Source organism: Lepidochelys kempii, chromosome 6 (genome assembly GCF_965140285.1).
Source record: "Lepidochelys kempii isolate rLepKem1 chromosome 6, rLepKem1.hap1, whole genome shotgun sequence".
In the NCBI taxonomy this organism is placed as follows: Eukaryota; Metazoa; Chordata; order Testudines; family Cheloniidae; genus Lepidochelys; species Lepidochelys kempii.
This window is the reverse complement of record NC_136385.1, coordinates 48,369,271-48,394,717: the sequence shown is the minus strand read 5'-3', so window position 1 is coordinate 48,394,717 and position 25,447 is coordinate 48,369,271. Positions and strand designations below refer to the sequence as shown.

At 41.4% G+C, this 25,447-nt stretch overlaps 1 protein-coding gene across 6 annotated transcripts in view; it reads left to right on the top strand.

Moving 5' to 3' along the window:
* Positions 1-439: 439 nt before the first annotated feature.
* NELL1 (neural EGFL like 1) overlaps positions 440-25,447 on the top strand; it is a 430,345-nt gene continuing 405,337 nt past the window's right edge. For all 6 annotated transcript variants that reach the window (XM_073347842.2, XM_073347838.2, XM_073347837.2 and 3 more), the window contains exons 1-2: positions 440-602; positions 6,735-6,860. In XM_073347842.2, the coding sequence (XP_073203943.1) occupies positions 554-602; positions 6,735-6,860 (175 nt within the window). In that variant the 5' untranslated portion in view covers positions 440-553. The remainder of the gene's footprint in view (positions 603-6,734; positions 6,861-25,447) is intronic.

The window sequence follows — 25,447 nt, the reverse complement described above, 5'->3', positions numbered from 1 at the left end:
CGTGAGCGCCCAGTGCGCTGTGTACGAGGGAGGGCTAGTCCACGGAATAGGGATCAAGGCAGATCTCGGCAAAAAAAAACCAAACAAACCCTTTTTGGATACTCGCCCCTGCTCCCGTGTACCGTTCTCCCAGCAATGCCTCTGCCTTTCTGGTTCTCAGCTTCTCCTTCGGGGGCGGGCTGATCCAATTGGCTCTGAGAGGGGGATCCGACCAGCACAGGCGACTCCAGGCTGTCTCTGCTAAAGGCAGGCAAATGAACCTGGGTGGAGGGGGGTCGCCAGGCAGAATGACGCTGACCCGAGATGCCATGGGAGGTGGGGCTTGAGCCGCCCGGCCCCCAAGAAGGGGCTGGGTGAGTTGGGCAGCATCCCTGAGCGAGGCACATGGGCTGTTCCTGGGTAGCTGTACTGGCCGCTGGTGGAGCTGCTGCTCTCTCTCCCAAGCCTGCTAAAACAAGCTCTTCAAGTTCGGGGCTCTGCTCAAAAGAAACGGAAAGCGGGATTCCCCTGCCTCTCCGGGCTCTGCGCGGGGCACGCAGCGGGGCCAGCACAGATGGATTTAATTCTAGTCCTTTGGGCTTGCGTGGCCTCTGCGAGAGCAGGTAAGAGGGGGTGACCCGCCGGCCGGAGGAGGCTAGGGGCAGAGCTGCGAAGTGCATCTTTGCAAAGGAGCAGCTCGCGTCGGGGCGGATGATGGTTAGTAAAGGGCTGGGCTGTCTCCCCGCGCAAAGGCGATCGGCACCTGTATCTTGGCCGGTGGGGAGATGCGACCCGCTCTCCTGTGCCTTCGCTGCGCTGTTCATTCTTTAACAGCATCTCAGATAGTCAGTATTGTTATCACTCACCCTCCAGCTGTGAGCTAGCTACTGCTCTGGGCAGTGTGTGACTAGCGATGTCAGGGTGTGGGTGGGTTTTCATGCCATCGTATCGGGAAAATCAGCCACATGGATGCAATTAGCTGCATCTGGGAAGGGAAAGTGGAGTACTCTTCTGTGCGGCGTACCTTGCTGTACCAGGGCCACCAGCAACACCCGAGCCCACGGGGCAGCTCCTCAAAGTCCTGGGAAGGGTTGGGTTGCATGCTGCGGCGACTGGTGTAGAGAACTCGGAAACTTTCCTTTGGAAATAGCTCGTTTCGGGTCAGGCCAGTCCAGCTCCACCCTCACCCAGCCTGGTCTGAAAGCAGGCTTATTTCCGCACCGGCTGCATGTTCAGGGTGACGGCAGGCTGTACTATTATCGTTATGTTGCTGCTGCTGGAAACGTGCCTCCGAGGCCGTGCCTGAAATAAACATGTGGACGCAGTGATATCTGTGTTCAGATTTCCCCCACTTAAAACCGTTCCCATGTGTTTGAGTTTAGTGAGATCCTTTCGGACAGGGCATGCACCTGCTGAGGATTTCCCCCGCTATAGGCTGCTTTCAGCAGCCGACTTCTTTATCCCAGGGAAAAATCATTTTGCTTAGATTTCACTCTGGGGTTAGGCTGAGGGTTTTCTGTGGGGTCTGTCACTGGGGGATTTCAGCCTCGCTTATTTGCTTTGCACAGGAGTGGTTCTCCTGGCTTTACAGCGGAAATGGCACCTCGGCGAATATTAAGGTGGGGATAGGAACCGCTGGCAATCTTGCAATCAGAGGTGAAACTGGCATATTAAAACTGCTCTCATAAAACCACAGTCAATCGCGTACAAATATCAAGCTACCAGGACTTTATACAATTGCAACTGGCGAGTAGATCAATTTCCCCCCCCCCCCTTATTTGTGTGGGCTTCTCATTCAGGAAAAAATCCTCCCTTATTGACTTTTTAATATTCCCTGTGGGGATCGTTCCTTATTTCGCCAGTCTCCTCCAGGTTAGCCCTTGCTTCCTCTGTTCGCTGTAGCAGTATTTAAGAACCGTTCTCTCAGGAAAGCTTATGTGAGGCAAGATTCAATAATGAAAAGTTTCAGGAGTCTGCCTCTCTCGCTCCCTGCTGTTTGTTCACGGAGGGGAAGGATTTGAAGTAAGGACAGGTGAAGGCTTAGGAAAGCAGATTTTTGAAAAGGGAAAATATCAAGTCTCTCAGGGTTTCTGTGGCTCAGGCAGAGCACTACTGCAGGCAGAGTTTTGTGGTGTGGTCTCTCCTTTAATAATGTTGGGAGCATCTTTTACAATGTTGGCATTAAACAGTAATTTGTCAGAGTATTCTAAGACGCAGATCCATAGCACAGACTGACTAAAAAGCTTCCTTATAAATATAAAGCTTCCTTTCTCCTGTATGAATATAAAAAATACATTTTTATTTTGACAAGTGCAGGCTGTTTTAGAAAGGGACTTTATGTAAAGTCTCCTGATCATTTTGAAAGCAGGCATAACACATCACACATGAGCTTATATGTTGATATCTTTCATCTGCAAGTGTTGCTATATTGACTGTAATGGGAGCCATTTTAATTAAAATGTGTGTTTTAGTAGGCACAATTCTCCTTTGTAATATAGCCTCCATGTGCGTTTAGGAATGTTTAAAGATCTGGCAAATCCATAGGAACAGTCAGGCTGAGAATTCCAAATCTCTAATAGAAAGCATGACTAGAAATAATATAACAGAAGCATGACTTTCTTGTGGAGTCTTTGTTCCCTTTACTCTTGTGTAATGTACTATTCTAAATAGGTTCTGATTTAGAGTACCTTAGGGGGATGTTTTCTTGAAGATGTGCAAATGATATTTTCAAGGAAATTACTTAGTAAAATTACTGTATATTTTCCAGTGAAATCAATGTGCAAAATGGCAACTAGCATCATAAAGTATTACAGTATCATCCCATTATCTAAGATCACTAGAATTTGAAAGGTGTGTCTAGGGAGAAAATATCTTCTGTTTTTACAGCTAATATAAGACCAGTATTGCATGTTAATGGTAGTAAAGACTAATCTGAGATTAATTTATTTGGAATTGTGAAGCCATTTGGAAAGTTCTATGTGCAACAATTGCCATCCTGCTGTAAACAGTCAAAGGTAAAATACATGTTATAGAGTTCACTTCCTGCTACCACTCAAATAGCAAATATTTGTATGAGACTGACTAGATAAAGTTCCCTCCCCAGTGCAGCCTAGATGTGTACATATGTAAAGAATAAATAAATGTATAATCTCTTTATTTTGTGTTTGTACAGTGCCTAGCACAATGGGGTCCTGCTCCATGATTAAGGCTCCTAGGTGGTCCTAGAATTAACAATTTATATCACATAATTTATGCTTTCTGTGTACCTATCCATTTAACTATAGAGAGTTTCCCATGGTTCCTGGACTGAACTTTCCAAATTGGTGATAAAGGAACAAGTAGACAATGCAAATTGTCAGAGCTGTTAGATTGATTTAATTTCTTTCAGGGATTTCTTGGTGACATCATTCATAGTTATATTGCAGCCGTGTTAGTCTGTATCCGCAAAAAGAAAAGGAGGATTTGTGGCACCTTAGAGACTAACAAATTTATTTGAGCATAAGCTTTCGTGAGCTACAGCTCACTTCATCGGATCTGATGAAGTGAGCTGTAGCTCACGAAAGCTTTTGCTCAAATAAATTCACAGTTATGTGGTTCATTCCTGTAACATACTATATATAGTACCTTTTAACTTTTCATTAATAAGGGCTGAGTTTTTTCTGTCCTAACTCAGACAAAACTCTCAATAAGTGACTTAAGGATTTGGCCCACTGACTTCAATAGGAGTTGAGGGCAGTGAGTACCATGTGGGATCCTATCCATAGTTTGAACAACTTTAAAAGAAATAATAAAAGGGCTAATAGTTCTCATTTAAAGGAGGAAATGGGATTTTCCAACTTTTTGTTCTACTTAAAAGACAACATAAAATGCTGGATGCTAATAGAGATGCATGTGATTTTCTTTGTATGAGTCTTTTACTTAAGATCTCTAAAAAAGAGAGTGGGAGACTCCAGGGGGAACAGCCCTGCTTATAAAATAGAAGCTGCTTGTTTGTTGTTTAATTATTAAATAACCAGGGTTTTGAGTGTCTGCGTGCAGTCTCAAGAGCCAGCTTAAGAAAATGACTAGGTATTTAAAACAATGTATGGGCTTGCTAAAGAACTGCTATGATATTGTAAGAGTTTCCTCTTTGGAAAGCTTGTGATAGTTGGAAGGAGGCACAGTATAGCTGGTGGGACTCTCAGCTTGCGTGAATGGAAGTTAATGGAGCCACATTGATTTATACCAGCTGGCACCTGCTGCTGAGTTTGGAATCAGTAGCTTTTAAATAAAAAATAGTGAGGCTATTATGCTTAATGTGGTTGGTCATCTGTTTTTGCTGTGTTAGGGCCCAGTTCTGCTCCCATTGAAGTCAGTAGTAAAACTTCCATTGACTTTAATGGGTTCAAAGTTAGAGCTTATTGGGCATTGCTTAGTGGTCCATTGTTCCAGTTTAAGACATTTTTGGACTGATCCAGCATCCTATGATAGCACTATAACATCTCTCATTGATTTGAATGGGCTTTGGATTTGGGCCCTTAGTATTTGTAACCACATATTCCAATCTCAGCTGGGTCAGCTCAGACCTTCTTCCTAAGTGGATCATTTTAGTATCCTAGAGTTCGTGTGCTTTTCTTTTGGATGAGACCTTAAAGAAACAAAATCCTATCTGTTTTGTGTGGACGGTAAACCTCCTCAGATGCTTTTTTGCTTTGATGTCCTTAGCCAAAATTTGTCCTTCCCTGACTGTTGGGTTTTTTTTTTTTTTGTGAGCTGCTGACCTCTACCTAGAGATGGATGCATTTCAGCTGTATGCTGGGAGCCAGTGTAGGATGCTTTGAGATGAAATGCACTATGTAATATAAGCTTTATCATTACCATTTATTATCCTTATCTCTCTCAATTTTGGCCAAAGAGAGGTAGTTTTAAAAAACAGAAGTTTCTAGTAGTGGGTTTAGCCAGACAGAGGTAAACTTGTTCAGGATGATTTGCATGTAGAAGAGTTCGTTCAGTGTTAGGAGTGTTAGCTGTGTAGATCTTGGGAAAATAGTGCCCACGGTCTTTAGTGAACTCTATCACAGGTCTGAAGGAGATGTCAAAGTCTCTTTAGTATTCAAACATTGTAGTTTCTGAGCATCTGGTACAGATTAAGCCAAAGAGAACCTTACAGCCCAGTGTTATTGCAGAATGTCTTGGAAGTTTGTATCTCCTGGTTTATATTGTAAGATCAGTTTATTCAGGTTCATTCCAGTTGTCTTAATTTTCTACAGAACTGTTTAGTCTTCTATTAATATGAGATCATTAGGGCAGCACACTCTAAATAAACTTAATTTCGCAAGCCAGAAGTGCTTTTATGAAGTCATATCTTCCTGTCAATTGCAAGGTGCACAGCACTCTCAATTGCCACTGTTGGAGTGAGGTTAAAAGAGACCACTTTCAAGTTTCCTTTTCAAGAGCTTTTATTGTTCTCCATGCATTTTGTGAAATGCTGTCTTCTACATTTAGCACAAAATATCATCCCAAGGTATTTTAATATTTGAGTAAAGGAAAAGGAGAAAAAAGTGTTTTGTGGCATAATTGATTTATAAGTAGAATTTCTGATTTATTCTTGTTCATTATATACCCTGACAGTTTTTTTTTTTAGAGAGTCTATTAAAAACTCAAACCAGGTTACTTGCTGCCTTACAGCTCAAAGAGAGAGAATGAATTTTAAACAAAAAACTGGAGATCACTTAGTGGAAAGCCATCTGGCTATACACTACAGTGAAATCTTGGCGTCTTTGAAGTCAACGTCATGGATTTCAGTGGAGTTAGGATTTTATTCTAGGAGCCTACTCCTGCTCCTAGAATGAAGTTAGTAGCAAGACTTGTTAAGAGCAGGATTGGATTCTACAATAGGTTCTTGCTGTATATGCCAGGCACAGATCTCATACTATCTCCACTACCATGCTGATGGGTGGACCCTTGTAAGAACAAACCATGCTGGTTTCTTGACATATCTTGTTCCCTACTGGATAAAGGTTGCACATTGAACCACCTAAAGTGAACTGTGAACAAGCAGCTGTCCTGAGCCTCTGGGCCTAAATTTGTGTAGCAATTTTGTTACCACTTGGGCATGAATACCCACTGTCATCTGTAGTGACGGTATGGAAATCATGTATCACCCATTTCCATCAGGATGCTAAAGAATACCCTATTATCAGCAGTTCATGGGGGGCATGGTGTCCAGTTTGGAAGCTATCCTATATCTAACTTACAGTGAATGGTGGAAGTAAGTACTGTAACCTAATCTATTAAAATTAAAGAGTAGCTGCAGCTTGCCATGGAATGCTAGCATGCTTCAGTTGATCATGAAAAGAGTATTTAGACTTCAATAAGTCCTTGGTACTAGTATAGGTAGGTGAATATGAGTATTGCTGGTCTGAGTGATTACTCATTTCCTCTGCCTGCTGTTTTCTGTCTTCATTTTGTTGCTTTTTATTATAGTTGGATAAGTTTTTTGTTTAATTGTGATAGTTCTTCTGCCATGTCATACTAATGTGTTAAATGTAGTGTCTTTATTGTGTTCTAAAATTTGTGAAGATAAAGGTACTAGCTTAATGGTAGTCAATGGAGAAGAACATCTTTTCTTTACATCTGGGGGGTTACTGTCTCTTAAGTGATTACTGTACATAGTATCAGCACATACCCCATACTGTACTAGAAGTTCTTTGTTGTTGTTTTAATGCTTTTGATTTAAAATAAAAATTGATTGAACGTTCATTGTTTTTAAACAGTTGTCGGATTTGGAATGGATCCCAATTTACAAATTGATATTATCACAGAACTGGATCTTGTGAATACAACTATTGGAGTTACGCAAGTGTCAGGACTACATGCTAGCAAAGCATTTCTATTCCAAGGTAAATCAAACATCTTAATTTACCTAAGACAGCCTCTGTCTCCATGATTTTCTGTATACAGTGCTTGCATTTTATTATGGGTTCTGTTGTTCCTAAGATACTCTGTTGTTCTACTGAAATATGTTAATGGTGTTTTTACAGGGATGAAGTCAGGTCATTTAGGCCCAAAATTTCAATGGAAACATTTTTTGGGTGTATTTAAACATTCCTCTGTTTAATTTCCAGTTGAATACTCCCACCGAGTTCTCTTGCATGGGCCCAGTTTCATGCATGGATAAGAGGACAGTATTAAAGCCGTTTGTAGTGCATTGATGCACACTGATAGTAATACACCAGTCTCTGGTCAACTTCAATGGAATTGCATGCATAAGAAAGGCAAGCAATATTTATCTTCACTCTCTGAGCAGAGTGACAAGCACAAAGTAAATGAATTGATGGTAAAAATAAGACTTTGATTTCTGAAGTAATTTAAGTTTCAGTATTGTAAGATGCAACTGGTGAAGTGATTTAGAAGTGGGATTTTAAGTGATCAGTGGCTGAAGTCCTGGCTACTGTGAAGTCAATGTGGGTTTTGCCATTGACCTCAGTGGGGCTAGGATTTCAGCCATTGTTGCTTGAAGCCCTAAACAGCAGAAGAAATAAGTTGCTACAGTATGTTTAAATGAGCAAGTAATAATATGAACAGAGATGTTTTTTCACCCAGCTTAGTATAACTTTTCTGTAACTTGCTTAATACTTACTTGAAAGACTGTCTTCAATGGCTCTTGTTTTTGTTTTTGTTTCAGTAACAATTTAGAGGGACAAAGGGCCTGATTCTGATCTCACACTGTTTTTATTTCATGAACTTTAGTAGTTATATGTGATTTATGTTAGTGTACATGATACAAGAATCAGACCTATAACTTAGCATATTCTTTACCTAGCTGGTAAATATGTACAATATGAACAATATGAAGAGAGGGAACAGGTGCTATAGCAGAGAGATTATTGATGATCATATTTGAGAAATTATGCAGGGTTCACCCTCCTTTCAGGACTCTAAGTCAAATTGTGTTTGGTAATTCCTAGGTGCTGGAATTATTATCAGCAACGTCTAGAATATAGACATCAAGTTAAACGTTAAAAATCTGAAATGTTTTGCTTTGGATACTCTTCCTAAAATGTCAGTTTTATGTTTTGTGCTGGAGCACTCCATAAGTAGTTGAGGCAAACAGTGTTAAAAGTGCAGTCATTCCTCAGCAGACTGCAATGTCCTAATTGGCTTAAACTATTTTAAAATTTCTCATGGTGTTTTTTGTGGAGTTAATTGAGAACACATTGACAAACTGCCACCATAGATTTTCACAGTCTGAGAGTGGCAAATGACTAAACTAAAAAGATCTGCATGTGCAACCCAGGGCTTGTTGCAACAGTTGATATTAAAAGTACATTTTAAGGGATAATGATCGTGATCTTATATTTCTTTAGCTCCTTTTGTCCTGGAAGAACCCCAAAACACTTTATGAACTTTACAAACTAACATAAAAACTAAACATGTTCTGAAGTTCATCCACCCACTGAAATGCAGCCACCTCTGGAGTAAAATGTTCCTAGAAACTCTAAACAAAAATTCAGAACAGCAAGTGAAGAATAAAATTCAGGGTCTTAAACTTTATATAATAAGTTCTTTATAACTGAGATTCTCCCCAAGAACAAAATTCTGCCCATAGGTGCATGTAGATAACCCCCAGTGCTTGAGCAATTGCCTCTTGCATTTCCCCCTCCCTCCCCGCCCCGCTCAGCAGGTTGGCTAGGATAGAATTGCTCTAGGTATATAGTTTCAGTCAGGATGGGGTCTGGGACAGGATTCTTGACCCAAGGGTCCTTGGTTGTGTACTCGTTCCTGGAGAAGGTCTGAAGGAGACCCTTTCCAGCTGCCTTTAGGCTAGGATGCAAATCCTAGATTATTCCTACCTTGTTTTTTGGACTTTTCCCTGGTTATTTATTATTTGTTAAAAGCCAACAGTGTGGTTGGGGCTTTGTAAGATGCAGAAGTCAAATAAATGTTCCCTTTCATTGAGTGAAGTAGCTGACCTTAGGACAGTGGTTTTCAACCTTTTTTAATTTGTGGACCCCTTAACATTTTTGAATGGAGGTGTGGACCCTTCTGGAAATCTTAGAGACCACAGGTTGAAAATCGCCACCTTAGCACTATGATTTGACCTTGTGCCAGATTGTTTGGCTCAGGATAAATCTGTTTGTATCTGGTGGTTTCTTTCGTACAATGTATACGTTTTTGTATTGGTTTTACTATTTGGCACTTGTATATTTATTATTAGCTGGGCTTCCACTGTATTGAGTAAATAATAATAATACTTTTCCCAGTTGAAACTTCAAGGAGAATTTAGGAAGGCAGAACATAGATTACCAGAGTTGGAAATTGGCGACACTAGATTGGAGCACTGAAAGATTGAAGTCTTGATATCTCTGTGCTTATTTTATTTAACTTTTTCAATAGTTTTTCAGCATTATGGATTTACATTACAGTGCTCCGCAAACGAATGCCTTATAATAATGACTGGAAAATAACATCCAGATTTTTTAAAATTGCAGTGTTCTGTTGGAGCATGTCACTAATGACTGCAATTTGTCTCTCCTCTTCTGTGTCCTCCAAGATGTCATCCTGTCTTTCAGCTGAGCTTTGCTTTGGTCATTTATTGGTGCACTTCACTCTGTAATGCCTGCTTTTCTTTGTTTGCCTCCTAGCTGCACATTGCTCCAATACCTGGCTTCTTTCTCTGAGTCTTCAAAGTGAGGGAGCACCTGCTCTCTACCTAACATGACTGCTTCTGTCTGCATAACTGGAAAGGGGTCTGAGACAGATTCACTGGATGGTTGGATCATTGTATCAAGACAACTGAGCACTCTCCATTATTTATATAAATTTTATCTGTGTGCCCAGTTTAGGATGGGTAGGGAGGAATTCTGAGAGTCAGATCTCTGTACTGCAGTTTAAATGATGGCTTTATTTTTTGTTTTCTGGATTTCAAAGCCCCATTATATAGTCGTTTATGAAATTCAGCTGCATTAAAATCCCAAAATGGAAAATGAAGGGGAAGGATTGAGAAATTGTTACTTTAAATATAGGTTTAGCCTGTGTCATGTGATGAGACTGCAACATGGTGTCTATGCATAGTACTAATAGGTGGCAGCAGAGCACCAGTTCTAAACTTTCTTGGGCCAAATTCTGCTTTTATTTACACCAGAGTAAATTCAGAATAAGTCCACTGACTTCATTTGCATATTAGTCACATTGATATCAACCCAGAGTAATTTTAAGAAGTCAGTGGAGTATTCTTACTTTACGCCCGTGCACCTGAGAGTAGGATATAGCCCTGGAGTTTGGATTTCAATTTACTACAGACAGAGAGACATATTGAGTCCTGGAGTGTGATAAGCAGCATGCGCTACAGTGAGGAACAGAAGTGGGAGTCAGAAGACATGGGTTCTAGCATCTATTACCATAACCTCATTTTATGCCATCTGGCAAGTTAATTAGTCTGTGGTCCAGCAAAGCGCATAAGCATGTGAGTAGTCCCATTGAATGCTGGCTGCAATGCAGCATTATGGCTTTTTTTTTTCTGTGTGGGAGTGCTAGGTCTCCCTCACTCCTTCCCCATGCAGTACACCACCAGTGAGGGAACCATAACTTGGCCCTTTTGTATTCTAGCCAGTGTTAGCACCACTTTTATTTAAGGTTGTCCAATGCGTCCCATTATGAGGTGTTTTCAGTGGCTTATAACTTCACTAAACCTGAAATGTACTATGTTGAGTGTCTGCCTCAGGCTGAAGTTCTGCGACAGTGACAGCCGAAACAGTTAAGCTGTCTCTGAGAAGGAGGCTAGGGAAAAATACATTGTTTGAAATGTTAAAAAAATATCTGTTTAAAAAATGTATTTGGAAAGCTCTAGTGCTCACATGTTTTGGAGCTGGAACTTGACATTTGCCAGGGGCGTGGCCTATGTGTCAGGGATGTGCTGTTTGCCATCCTTGTAAAAATCCACCCAAATTTGTCCAAGTTTCAAGCCTTTGAAAAATCAGTTTGCACAGGCTCAGTAGAGACTTAGATGTAGCAGCTAAAATCTCTGAAGATTCCATCCTCACTGAGCATGCTTGGGTCTCTTGTGCTGACCAGATTGTGTATGTGCAAGCCCCACAAGTTAACTGAGCATCCTCCGTCCCCTGAAAACTCCTCTAAGTGTGACCTGACTGCTCATTTGCTATCCTCACAGAGTAACTGAGCAGGCACCAGTCCAAGGCTACAGGAGTGAAGGTGGACTTTCCCTAGAACAGCTGCTCTGGGATGAGGCCAGGCACTTGGACTGAGAGTCGGGAGGCTCTCTCTCCTGTGTTCTGAATGACGCCCTGGCAGGGCGGAGGAGGAGATGACTGCTTGACTCAAATACAGAGGGGGCAAGAGCTGGACCTGGGGGCTGGCAGGGGAAGGCTGGGGAGTAGATGCGCACAAAAAGCCTGGGTGGGGAACCATAACTGGAGGCTAGCAGGGGCAGAGAGGGAAATGGGGGCTGGAAGCTGAGTGTGGAAGCTGGGACTGACTGGTCAAGGAGACTGAGGACATGTAGTCTGGGAATGGCTGGGCAAGGGTAGTGGGACTGGGATCAGAATCCTGAGACTTGGAGACTGAATGAGTAGGTGAAGAAATGGGACTGTAATGAGGAAGAGATTGAAATGGGACAGGGATAGGTTGGAGGGGATGAGGCAGAAGGAGTCAAGTTCGGGATAATGGGCAGAAGAGTCTATGCCCACTACAGTATGTTTCCCTCCAGAGCCTGGAATGGAACGAAAGATCCTTGAGTCTAGGGCAATACCTTTGATGTCAGCAGATATCTGAGAGACCCATTCTCCTCTTCTGCTGATCCTCATAGAGGATGACATGCTGCTACCAGTTACTCCATTAGCTAACGTGTCAGAGGTCTGTTTATAGATCTGAAAGGTCCAACTCTGCCAATGATCCATGTGGGTGTCATCATGAGGCTACATCATGGAATTTCTATTTTTTCAATTTGCTTTTTTAAAAGCCTGAGATTCAGTTTAAAAAATGATGTTGAAAGAAAAAAACGATGTTGATTAAGTTTGCAAAATCAAGCACTTAAAAGTTAGGAAATGTCAGAATTAAAGTTGCTTGTGCCCTCTTAGTTCAACCCCCTTGTGCATATGCATTATTTTGTGGTCTTTAATTACACCATCCCATAATTGTTGTTTGCCCTATTCCATGGATGAATCAGGGTAGTGAAGAAGGCCGTTTGTGGGACTCCTGCCTCATTTGCTGCAGAAGCTGAAAGGTGTGTGCATGGATGAGGCAGGAAAAGAAAGGATAGTTCAATGTTTAAGACAGTTGGATATCATCCTAGAGTCTATCCTCGACTCTGTGACAGATTTCCTCTGTGATGCTGGGCAAGTCACTCAAGCCAAACTTTTGGTCACTAACTGTGTGTTCCTCATTGTCTGGGTGCCCAACATGATACTCTAAAGTCTAGTTTACAGAAGTGCTGACTAGTCACAGCTGCAACTGAAGTCAATGAGAGCTGTGCTTTGAACATATATAGTGCTATATAATGCTAAGTATTCTGAAAAATGAGGTCCTGGACATCTCATGTTGGGTACCCAAAATCAGTGGATACTCCTAACCTTAATCTCTCTGTGCCCCAGTATCCCCATCTATAAAATGGGGATAATACAACCCCTCACCTCACAGGGGTGTTATGAAAATCAAGTTATTAATATTTATGAAGCACTGTAGTGATAAGCATCACAGCAAACTCCATGGGGAAATTAAAAATTCTGTCTTCAGAGCAGGGTTTGAATAGTGCACTGTATATAAGACATGGGGGAGAAAACAAAATATTGAATAGTTGCTCATTAAGTGAGTACCATCCATTTTGTGCTCTGAATGAGTCAGGGGTCCTGTGGAAAAAATGTGATCATGTAATTAAAGTCTGTATCATAATGCATATGTAGAAGGGAGCTGAATTAAGGTTGCATGGACAATTTTAATTCTTCTTCTCATCCCAAAGCATCATTATAGACATGAGGAGTCAAACAGCATAATCATTCATTCCTGTTCATGGTTCATTTCTCCATTAAGCTCAGCCTGGTCATGCCCCTGCATATGGTGTCCCACAATATGGTTGATGGTCAAGCTCTAGGTCTGAATGATCTTGGTTGCATTGCATTCTTTTCTTTAGCATCTTATCATTTGTCTTCTGCAGTGTCTCCATCACTGTAATCTGTTGGACTGCAGCCAGTCCAGTACTCTTTCACATCCTACTCTCCTTCTCTATTTCATTTGTCTTAAAATCATTCCACTTTACCCAGGGCATCTACCAAAGAACTCTCTTCTCTGCTGCCTCCAGCCTTATGAAGTCAGTTTCATTTAATGGAGCTCCTTCCAGACCATAATACTGTTAGTAAACTGGTTTGATACATTTTCACTTTTATGGATAACAGATAAACATTTTGAGCTGGAGTGTTAAAACTTTAATGCTGGCGTTTCTTAACTTCTGAATGGTTGACTTAACAACCTTATTTTTTTTTTTTGGTGGGTGTGTACACATTCTATATATTATACATATAAAATGTACACGTTTGTATGTGTGTATATATGGCACAAAGTATATGTGTGTGTGTGTGTGTGTGTGTATATATATGTGTGTGTGTGTGTGTATATATATATATATGGCAGTGAAGTCCCTAAGCAAAGTTTTTTTTCTCTCTGCAAAACTCTAGCTATCTTCAGGAGAGAGAACTGATCTGGATTCAGTTTACAAAGAGCTAGGAGGGGACAAGTGAGATGAATCATTTTCATATTGAACAATTAAAGATTGCTTGAGACATAATTACTGAATAGCATCCCAAGGCTCTGGAGATAGATAAACTAATGTTAACCATTTCAGTACCCAAAAATGATGCCATGCTGAATAACCTCACAGACCTTACATATCCTCCCATAGCCTGACAGCCAGTGAACTCTCCTGGGAATGGTCAGCATCTGAATTGTGCTGAGCTCTGTGAGAGATGAGCCCAGCCACTCTTATGAGGGCAGCTAAATGAAAAAAAGTTCTGTAGTTCAAGAAAGAGCCCCTTTGTCTCTCTTGATGATATGTCAGTGAGAATACTAACCACACCTCTCTGTCTCCTCAGTTCTGGTAGCTAAATTGTAGCACCAGGGGATCAACATGTCCCATTCTCACTCACCAGTGCAGATCCACTGGCTGGGGTGGAAAGGGGGGAGCCTACTGAGGCGATGTGCACTGTGTAGGACTGGGGTCTGAGGCAGAGTTCCCTGTGCACCACTCTGTATTTGGAGGCAGGCTGCAAGGTTGGTGATCAAAGTTGTGTAGGGGCTCAAGCAGTATGGAGACCACTAAAACCTTGGAAGACATTCCCAGCGCATACTCTGGCTACTCAGGCTGTGTGCTGGACTAGGGTTTTGTCTCATTGGAATGGATGGCTCTGGATAGGGGCTCTGTGACATTTTGAAAGTGAGGTAATTTACAGTTTTGCCAGATCTTTAAAATAATGCAGTTTCTGGCTTTTAGTGACATTTTGTGGTAGCAACCAAGCCAATTTTGTTTTTTAAAAAAGAAATCTTCTTATGGTAGCCAAATACTCCTTTTTCCCTCACTGGTAAAACTGACTGGTTAGAAGTTAAGGTCTAGGCCCTTCGCAGACTTTCATGTGGACAATGGGTGGGGAGGGAGCTTGTCAATGGTCATGAAATTTCAGTTTCCAAATAAAAACTCAACCCAGTAATTTTAGCAACACTAAATGAAAATGATCAGTTTCTTCCCTGGAGAAATGTGCAGGAGAGGTGAAAATATTGCTGTACTGCCGCCTCCTGTTACCTAAATTATTTTGGGTTTCCCAGCATGTCTGTATTGAATAGGAGAGAACTCTGATCATGCATTGCCACTGTCCTTAGCAGTTGTTTTTGCTTTCCTGGGGGACAATAATTGTGTTGCTCCTCTGTCTGCATTGATACAGAGGTACACATGGGGAACAGGAGACTTTCTACAGCTAAAGCTTCTCTGCCAGAAAAGTTCATGGCTTTTAGTGTATCAATCTGTTGACAAAGACCTTTAATAAAGATAAGTAGAGTGAAAACAACGGATGCTTATTCTCTGCTTGATACAGAGTAGGACACAAGAGGTTAACTCATACTATTGCTAATGGGAGTTGCAAGATTCCAAACGATAATATATCAATAGTAGCATGAACACCCATATCTTTAAGGAAAAAGTGTTCAATTTAGATAAAAGTAATAGTAATGGTTTCCAGGGTTCCTTGGAGCTCCATCAAAATGAAAACAGAATGTGTTATGCCTTTATCTTATCTTAAAGGGATGCTGTCAATCTCATAATCACACAGGGCCAAATTTCACTTTCGTTACTCAGGTTGAATATTATTTCATGAATAATCTCATTGGAGTTAATGGGGTTACTCAATGAATAAGGTACTACTTAACTGGAGTAAAGGTATCAGGATGTGGCCCATAATAATCATGATAACATTATCAGCTAATAATCATATATTCTTTATTCAAACTGAAAATATTAAAAACCTAATTTACAGTAACTCCTCACTTAACATCCTAGTTATGTTCTTGAAAAATGCAACTTTAAGAGAAACAATGTTAAGTGAATCCAATTTCCCTATAAGAATTATTGTAAATAGGTGGGGTTAGGTTCCAGGGAAATCTGTTTTTTTTTTTTTTTTGGCCAGACAAAAGACATTCTGTACATTGTGATAGACCCAGGCCAGTGGGGTGCAACAGCATAGTCTTATTGGGATCCAGGAAGTGCTAAAGGATCCCCCCCCAGCCTAAGAGGGAGGTTGAGCAGCATAGTCCTATTGGGATCCAGGACGTGGGCGGGCAGAGCTCGTCTACTACAAAGGATCCCCCCCCAGCCTAAGAGGGAGGTTGAGCAGCATAGTCCTATTGGGATCCAGGACGTGGGCGGGCAGAGCTCGTCCACTACAAAGGATCCCCCCCCAGCCTAAGAGGGAGGTTGAGCAGCATAGTCCTATTGGGAATCCAGGACGTGGGCGGGCAGAGCTCTTCCACTACAAAGGATCCCCCACCAGCCTAAGAGGGAGGTTGAGCAGCATAGTCCTATTGGGATCCAGGAAGTGGGCGGGCAGAGCTCTTCCACTACAAAGGATCCCCCACCAGCCTAAGAGGGAGGTTGAGCAGCATAGTAGAAGGCAGATATACTGGCCACTGGATAAGCAGTTTTCTGTTCCCTGAGTGACCAGAGCAGAGGCTGCTCCAGGCTAGGGTGGACACCTGACTCCAATTAACCTGCAAAGAGTCAGGTGAGCCTGTTACCTTAATGTGAACACCTGAGTCTAATTAAGGCCCCTCTGATACTATAAAAGGGCTCACTCCCCTCCGGCTGAGGGGAGCCAGAGGAGAGGAAGTGCGGCTGAAGGGTTGGGTAATGAAGACACCCTCAAGCCACTGGAAAGGGAGCCCCCAAGGTAAGGGTGAAGAAGGTGTTGAGAGAGAGAAGTGGGAGAGCTGTGGGGAAGTGGCCCAGGGAAATGTAGCAACTCTGGCAATGAAAGGTCAGCTGCCAACATCTGCTGCCATTGGGGTCCCTGGGCCAGAACCCAGAGTAGAGGGCGAGCCAGGGTTCCCCCCAACCCGCCGCTACGGAAACACCTCCTGGGAGGGGAAGACAGGCCCCTGTCAGGACAAGAGGCTAAACTAGTCTGGAATAAGCCCATAGGGACAACAGAGACTGTGGGAGTTCTCTCACCAACCTCTTTGCTGGCTTATGATGAAAATGGCTCAGTAGGCTGTGACCCTTGCCTCTAGAGGGAGAAGGGCTATGTAGAGAGTTACAGTGAGCCTCTGAGGCTAGCGTAATCCACCAGGAAGTGCAGGACCTGCTGAGACAAGGTCGGAGCTCTGCCACAACATATACAGTATAAGTTTTAAATAATGTAATACCGTACTCACCAATGATGATTATGAAGCTTGGTTGAGGCGGGGCATAACAGGGTTGGGCTGCAGGGGCTTGCCCTGCTCTGCTCGGCGCTCCTGCCAGGAAGTGGGGTCAAGGTGCAGGGGCTTGCCTGCTTCCTGGCTGAAATGCCGGGCGGGCTGAATGGGGCAAGCCCCTGCCCCTGCTCCCCATCAGGAGTGCCAAGCTGGGGAGCCAAACAATGTTATAAGGGAACATTGCAGGGCTTTAAAGGAGTATGTTCTCTAATAGATCAGCAACCTAATAGTGAAACAATGTTAACTGGGAGGATGTTAAGTGAGAAGTTACTTGTACTTCTCTCCATTTATACTGTTTGCTCTTCACTTGCTGAAATTCATCCCCATACAGAGGGGCAGACATATATGCTTAAATGGGTTGTAACTGGGACTTCAGAGACCATCAACCTTGGGCTTGCCCTCTGCATAGGGGTGAATATTACCCAATGAATAACACTTACTTGGACAAATAGTTCTAATAGGCCTGTTTCTTAGTTTTACACCTGTGTATCTCCATTGTCGTAACTTGATTTACACCAATGTAAGGCAAAACAGAATTGGACTTATTACTGCTGAGTAAGTAAGGGGTTGTCTACATGGGGAATTGTTCCAGAATAGCTATTCCTGATTAACTCCATGTTTGGGGGCTCTTAATTCAGAATAGGAGAACTTTGACTGTCTACACATGGAGTTCATCTAGAATAGTTAATCTGCTTTAAATTCCCACTCTGTTTTATTCCAGGGTAATTTTCATGTGTAGGTGAGCCCTTAGTACTACGAAGTATGAGAGAGGCTTGAAGAGTCAGGCTGTCAGCCTGGGCAATGAGGTGGTTGATTTCACTTTTGTTCTTGTGCATTAGCACCCACAACAGTTGTATTTGGGCTCAAAACGCTGAAGGGGACTGTTAACAGTCGAAAATTCATTTTAAATGAAATTTATTTAAAGCAAGTTGATGGAAACAGTTCTACTCGCCTCCCATTGTGTTTAATCACAAAAGAAGAGCGATATCATAGACAAAAGCTAAGTTGACAGTTTCTTTAAAACAATTACATAGATAAAATAGTTAAAAACCATTATGCATCTTTAACAGATTATGCTATAATCAAAGCATAATACGGTAGCTAGACATGGGTAATTTCCTGTGGGTGTGGGTAGGATGTGGGGGGAACCTGCTATCTTGAGGTACCAGCAGGGAATAAAAATTAGATGCTACTTTTGAGGCCTCAACATGTTGCTTATCTGCCAAAAATTCAGCTTAATCTTTCCACCTGGTGCAATAGATTGTTCGCTATGTGAGGGAGGGAAAAGATCTTTTTTTTTATTTTTCATTTCTGACACACAACTAATGTTAGGTGATCATGTCACGTGTCAGTTTGGCATGATGCAACATTAGATAACAGGACACAAAGGCAAGGCAATGTGACAAAATGTAGTGCCTCAGAAATTACAAAAACGTAGAATTATTTGACACTTGTTAAGGTAGTTCTCTAGTTCCCAGACGTATCTGAGGGAGTTCCACATCACTATGTACTGAAGCAACCAAAACTGTAGTTAAGCATCTGCTTTTTGGCTTTCCAAAAGTTGCTGTAAGTTTTTCCCTGCATTTTTTTTGTAGTTGGAGTTGAATATCCCATTGGTTCTTTGAGCTATAGAAAGAAAAAGATAACCTAGGATCATAGTACTTACAGACATACTAGTCTATCAAGTCCCTCCCTCCCTGCATTTACAGAAAACTGCTCTTTGAAGCTAGGAATTTTCCTATTGTCTTCAATGGGAGCAGGCCCTTGGTTCTAGTATAGACAAGTTTTGATGTTCCTACTGTTACATTTATTAACCTTAGTTCTTGTGCTTTTCAGATCTTGAATTTCTTGAATACCCACACTCTGAGTGAAATCCAAGGGAGCTTTGGATGTGCAAAGAATGCAGGATTGGATCTCAAATGTCAAATAATCATTGTCCAGTCACACACAATTTAAACACAAATGCCACTCTCCCCTTTGCTTTATAATACAAATGTAATAATGTGTACTCTGAAATCATAGCTGGGGGTGGAGTGGGGTGTGGGAAACAAGTAAGCCAAGATTTGCGGGAAGATAATTTTTTGTGTGTCAGGATTTTTCTTTTTCTGTGGAGATCTACACAGGTGCTCATTATGCTGCTTGGAAAATGAAGCAGCAGAACCTTAAAATGTGACACTTCTAGAAGTATTTGATAAATGCTCATGATTTATAAACCTGATGTATGGTACTGTATCTGGCGTGTTGGTTTCCAAGAGTACAGGGCTACCTCTGGAGGCAGGACTTTGGGAAGGCGTTAAGTTACGGTGGCCTTTGTGAGAAGTTGTGTGTGTGTGTGGGGGGGAATGGAAGGAAATACTTAAAGATTACTTATGTGTAACTAATTATGAAGCCAGTATGAAATTAACGTTTGTTTTGTACTGCCACATATTTAGAAGTCGTGCTCCTCTGTGTTACCCTTTTGTTCTTTGTTAGTGGCAGTGCGTTTAATGTTTTTGATGTGTTGTGAGCACTTGCTTTCAGATGGGATATTCTGTCCTTTCTAGTTTTATACCGTCCTAATTGTTTTTAGAAGCACTCTTTTTTTTAAAGAAGGTAAACATTCGTGCTGATGTTATTGCTAAAGGTGAGAAATGCAAAAAGGAGGACACATGTGGCAGTTCCATTTAAATAAAAGCCTATTTTCAGAAACAAAGGCTTATAGAGCAAAAGGGAGCTCTTAATACCCCGAGCACGTTTGCTGTTACGGATGAACCCACAGCAATGGATGCTATCAAACTTGTCATATTTTATTCATGAGTTGTGGTGTGCTTGGATGAAATAAGAAAAGCAATGCTTCAAATCATAATTATGGTGTAAAAAGATAAAACCGTTGTTGTTGTGACATTTTTAAAAATTCCTAAATCTCTCAAATAATTCATATAACAACTTACAGGGAATGACTAAGTGCATTGGTTGTGTTTGATTCTTTTTGTTTCTTTGCGGAATGTAGTACAAAGATACATCCTGAAAGAATCTATAAATGTGTGTGAGAGTATACCCATTCACCTAATACGCACGCTTTTAAATTCTTTCAGGATGTCTCTTTCAACAGCGTTCCACAAAGATACACAGATGATATTGAATACAAAAATAAATGTAAAGCGGCTGATAGCAGAAATTACATATCAATAGAAAAGGGCTTTGACAAATATTACGTTCCAAGCTATTATAATACAGTTACTAAATAAAACAAAGCAACCCAGGATTTCATTTGCTTAAGTAATGTGTTGTGAATTTTCTTATGTAAAGAAATCGTAGGAGAATTTTTATGAAACATGTTCTGTAAGAAATATGCAAAGAATGCAAATTATCTGAAGAGTTGTGGATTTTCTTTAAGATGAACTAAAATGCTTTTTTAAAAAAAAAAAAAGTAATTTAAAACTCAAATCATTAAGGCCCTGATCCGCCAAAGCATGTAAGCACATACAGTATTTAACTTCAAACATATGAATCATCCTGTTTGATTTCAGTGGGACTACTTGTGTGGTTAAGAGCTTTATTGGATCAGGGCCAAAGAAAACATCAGTGTAGACTTAACATTTTAAAATTAATACATTTATTTAAAAAGGTGAGGTTTTTGTTTGTCAGGGCCTGAGTTCAGGGATCATCTTCTGCTGGAAGAGTTGATGAGTTCGCTGAGGTTCAGATTTGTGCAAATGCAAGGGTCTGACTGAGCAGATCCAATTACGGGATTGAGCCTTACTACTTGAGGATCACACTGTGTGTTGATGGACACTTGCTGTAATCCTCTTGACTTCAGTGGAATTGCATGGGGGCATAAATCACTAATGAATGCAAACCATACAGTACAATGACATGGATTCCTTAAGCAGCTTGGGCCAAATTCAGCCCTGTTGTAATTCCATGGACTGAATTCCTCAGGGCAAGGACTGTCTTTGTGCTAGGCACTGCACAAACATAAAACAGAATGTGGCCTTGGTCCATGACTAGAGCAACTAAGCTCTACAGCAATATAAATAATAATAGTTTAACTTCTTAGAGGTCTGAGCCAAATCCTATTGATTTTGATGGCTTTGGCTCAACCCTTGGTCATCAACTGCATCAGGATACAGACAGAGCTCTGAATATAGGGAGGTAAGTGAAGAACTACTACTTTTAAAAAAACATAGTTTGTTTTCAAACACCTTTATTTGTAATTAACAATAATATAGTGCCTTCTATCTGAGTAGCTCAAAGTGCTTTACAATCATGAATGAATTTGCCTCTCAGACCATGTCTATTATGCATGTTAAGCAGCATTAAATATAGGAATCTCCCTTTTACAGATGGGGAAACTGAGTCATAGAAAGATTACAGCTTACCCAAGCTTCTAAGTAGGTGTGTGGTAGAATGCTGGTATCTTGACTCAAAGATTCAGGAGTTGGCTGTCCTGTCCGTATACCACATTCTGCATTTCATGTGGTCCCACTGACGGTTTACAAAGGAGCTAAAGTGAATTAGTCCCCCCGATTGCTATTCAATTTCAGTGGGAATTGGGCATCCTGGATTCCTTTGAAAAGCCCAGGCAGCTTGACTGCTGACCTGAGGAAGGCAAGCAGGATTTCTCCTGTGGTGTTCATGTTGAATTTTAGAATCTTAAAGCACTACAGAAGCACTAAATAGTACCATTAATTCAGGAGATGTCATCCTGTTGGTAACATCCATTGTATAGGGCAATATTTATAGTCTTTCCCTGTAATATCGAGCTGTTCAGCCTAATGGGAATGCTTTTCAGTTGATTAAAATATTCTCTGTTGTTTTTTTGCCTATACCTTCCAGCACATGGTCTTAAAATAAGGGGATATTTTAAAACACAATTCCTTTGTTTTTTGCCCATGCGTGGTCAGCCAACAAATTATGAAGTCATGACATCAACCCTATCTGAAAATGTTTTCTAAAGGGATGAAGGGAAGTGCCAGTTTGGCCTTGGCAAAAAGCCAGAATAGAAACGGACAGAATTTTCAGTGGCTCATTGTTTAGTGTGATGATAATATTTATCATATTCTAAATTAGATCCCAAACAGACAATGTTTCTGTAAAAAGTATAAGAAGTCTGTAATAAACCTTAGAAATCACTGCCTCTTCCCAGTAGTGTATAGATTGCCACTGGCTCTGTTGACAGTTCTTCTTGAGATTGTGTTGCCAGGGCGCTGTCTGCTTTCTATAATGCTCTTTTAAACACTCTTGTGCAAAGTTGGAAATCAGTAACTGCAACATTTAGCTTTTGCAGCGATAGCTTGTGGGCAATACAGATAAACAGTGGGAAAGACCTTATAATCAATGAGTCCTGAACTAATTAGCTAACAAGGCATGTAATTTGATTAACTCATATGATTTAAGAGCAGATGATGTGCTTTTACTGGTACTGTGACTTTTCAAGCATTTTCACTGGCTAAGGAGTAGGTGTTTAGTTTAAGAGATCAAACAGTTGCACGTGTCCTAAATAGTCTTGATATCAGTGCTAGTATCTTTTGGGGAAAACAAACAAACAAAAACAAACTTTGCCTCAAAAGACAAGCCCAATAGCCACCGAAAATCTCTGAAACACACAAGAGTCGGATGCATTAATAACAGGTGGTAAATAAAGCCGACCTATATGAGGAAAATACCAGGAAGCCAGACATTAGTTAATTGCTTGTGGTTGATCTGGAACACTGTTATTCCTCCTTGATTCCTCTACCTCTGCTGCTTTTCTGGTCAAATAAATGGTTTTGAAAACCATATCATTTTGCAATATAACATACTATCCAGGTCTTCTAGTTGGTGGAATGTATGTATTCTTTTGCTGCTGAAGTGCCTTGTTGCTGTTATATTAGTTCATGTGAGGAGAAAGCAATTTAGGGCTCTAGAGACTTGAAGCCTTCTATGTACCTAAACAAGCGCTCGCACCTGCAATGCAGACTTCTCCATAGCGGTCTGCTCGTGTGTCTCAACTGTGTCCCACAGGGACCTTTCATTGGTGGGGGCTGAAAGAGGTGAGCATTTTTTTTCTCCTTACTTTGTATTCATTTCCAAGTCTCATATGAATAAATACTGCTCTGTTTGTCCCAGTGTGCCAAATTTAGGTAGTTTAGTTTTGAAATATTGCTGAGGCAACCAAAGGCATTTCTCTTAGACTCTCTGACAGCTACTTAATTAATATGATTTTGGTCATTCTTGCTGGTGCTCAAGTTAGACCAATTTCCCAGAGGTGAAAAGTCAGACATTAATCCACTAAACTAACTAAATTATTGGTTGGGGAGAGACTATGGTTTCATAAGTGATCTTTTTCAGATATTTCAGTGGCTCAGAATCTTGATTTCTCAGAGTTTTGGAATTTGAAACAGCATCCCTTAAAAGAAGATGGCTTTTTATTTCAAATAGTAAGTTCATATTGTTAAGAGATAGCTAGTCATAAACTAGTTTACAAATGTATGCACATCAGAATGACCGGAACACATGAATGTTTAAACCTGGTAAGATAAATTGTCAGGGTAATTTTACATCATGCAGAAGGAAAGTTTATTTAGAAATAGACTTGTTTTCCACCTTCTCTTCTCGAACTGCCTTTGTTGTATAGCCATGGGAACTTACCTTTGAAACATTAGCTGCTCACCCTGGTAATTGCTCCATCCTCTAACTTAATGAAAACCCATTACACCGAAACAATAATTAAAATGAGACATCATCTCTGTAGGAGGTTTGCATATTAAAATAGGGAGCATTTCAATGCAGGCAGATCTTATTCTTGAGAAACAGTGTTTGAAGCAACACGTAAAAAGTGATTTATAATGAATAATAACAATAATCTAGAAAGCTGTGCTGTTGCACATGATGCCCTACTGTTTATTGAATTGAGCAGAGCTGGCAATGCAGATGCCAATAAAGCATTTAAAAAGACTTTTTTTCTCACTCGTGAGACCGCCCCCTTAGCTTAGAAGAAGGGCACGCACGTGGCAAGACATATTACACCCCGGTCAGGTCTCTGTGGTTTTATAAGAGTTTGTGTTCTCTCCTGAGGGTAGGCTGGGAATCTTCAAGTGGCTGCTTGCAGACTGTGATGTGTGTACCTGCTGTAGTGGTGTATACTATGTTGGCAAGCCTGCAGTCATGGGTACCCCAGGTGATGAGAGCCCTAATGAAGACTAATGTGTTGCTCATGTTCTATGCTGCATAGTATGAGCTGGTTTGTGCTCAGAGAGCTGTATGGGGATAGTAACCTGAGTGCCCTGGGGAATCAGGATGGTCGTGTATATATACCTGTTCACCTCAGTTCTGGCTGGCACACCTTGTAGATTCCCTCCAGCTCATATTTAAGATGGAAACTTCCACCCATTGTTTCACTAACTCTACAAAAATACACACACCAGCCTGGAGACAGAATCAACCTTTCTGTGGGATGGGGCTCTTCCCCCTTGACTACTCCAGACCAACTTGGTTTTGCCTGCATTTGGTAGGAAAGAATATCTCCCTGAGGCTTTTCTCCTTTTGGCAGCAAAATGAATCATCACTGGCGACAATCCCTGTGGTTGGTGTTTTTTCCTTGCATAACCTTTTACAGCTCTTTGAGACTATTGCCTTTTCTAAGGAGCTTTTTTGTAGTGGAAAGGAGGGATAATGTTCCTCTGAAATATCCCTATTTCCACCTTTGCTACTTCCATTAAAAGTCTTATGTTGGGGTGACCCTGCCTCTAGCTGAAGAGCTGGATTTTGCTTTTGGATCCCTTAAAAAGGGTTGTGATGAGGCACATCACCTTTTTCCAAGAGGAAGATTGGACAAATGACCAGGGAGGAGTATAACAATATTGCTCAGGCATGCAGGAGTGAAATCAGGAAGGCCAAATCACACTTGGAGTTGCAGCTAGCAAGGGATGTTAAAAGTAACAAGAAGGGTTTCTTCAGGTATGTTAGCAACAAGAAGGTGGTCAAGGAAAGTGTGGGCCCCTTACTGAATGAGGGAGGCAACCTAGTGACAGAGGATGTGGAAAAAGCTAATGTACTCAATGCTTTTTTTGCCTCTGTCTTCATGAACAAGGTCAGCTCCTAGACTACTGCATTGGGCAGCACAGCATGGGGAGGAGGTGACCAGCCCTCTGTGGAGAAAGAAGTGGTTCAGGACTATTTAGAAAAGCTGGATGAGCACAAGTCCATGGGGCCGGATGCACTGCATCTGAGGGTGCTAAAGGAGTTGGCGGATGTGATTGCAGAGCCATTGGCCATTATCTTTGAAAACTTATGGCGATTAGGGGAAGTCCCGGATGACTGGAAAAGGGCTAATGTAGTGCCCATCTTTAAAAAAGGGGAGGAGGAGGATCTGGGGAACTACAGGCCAGTCAGCCTCACCTCAGTCCCTGGAAAAATCATGGAGCAGGACCTCAAGGAATCAATTCTGAAGCACTTAGAGGAGAGGAAAGTGATCAGGAACAGTCAGCATTGATTCACCAAGGGCAAGTCATGCCTGACAAACCTAATTGCCTTCTGTGATAACTGGCTCTGTGGATGA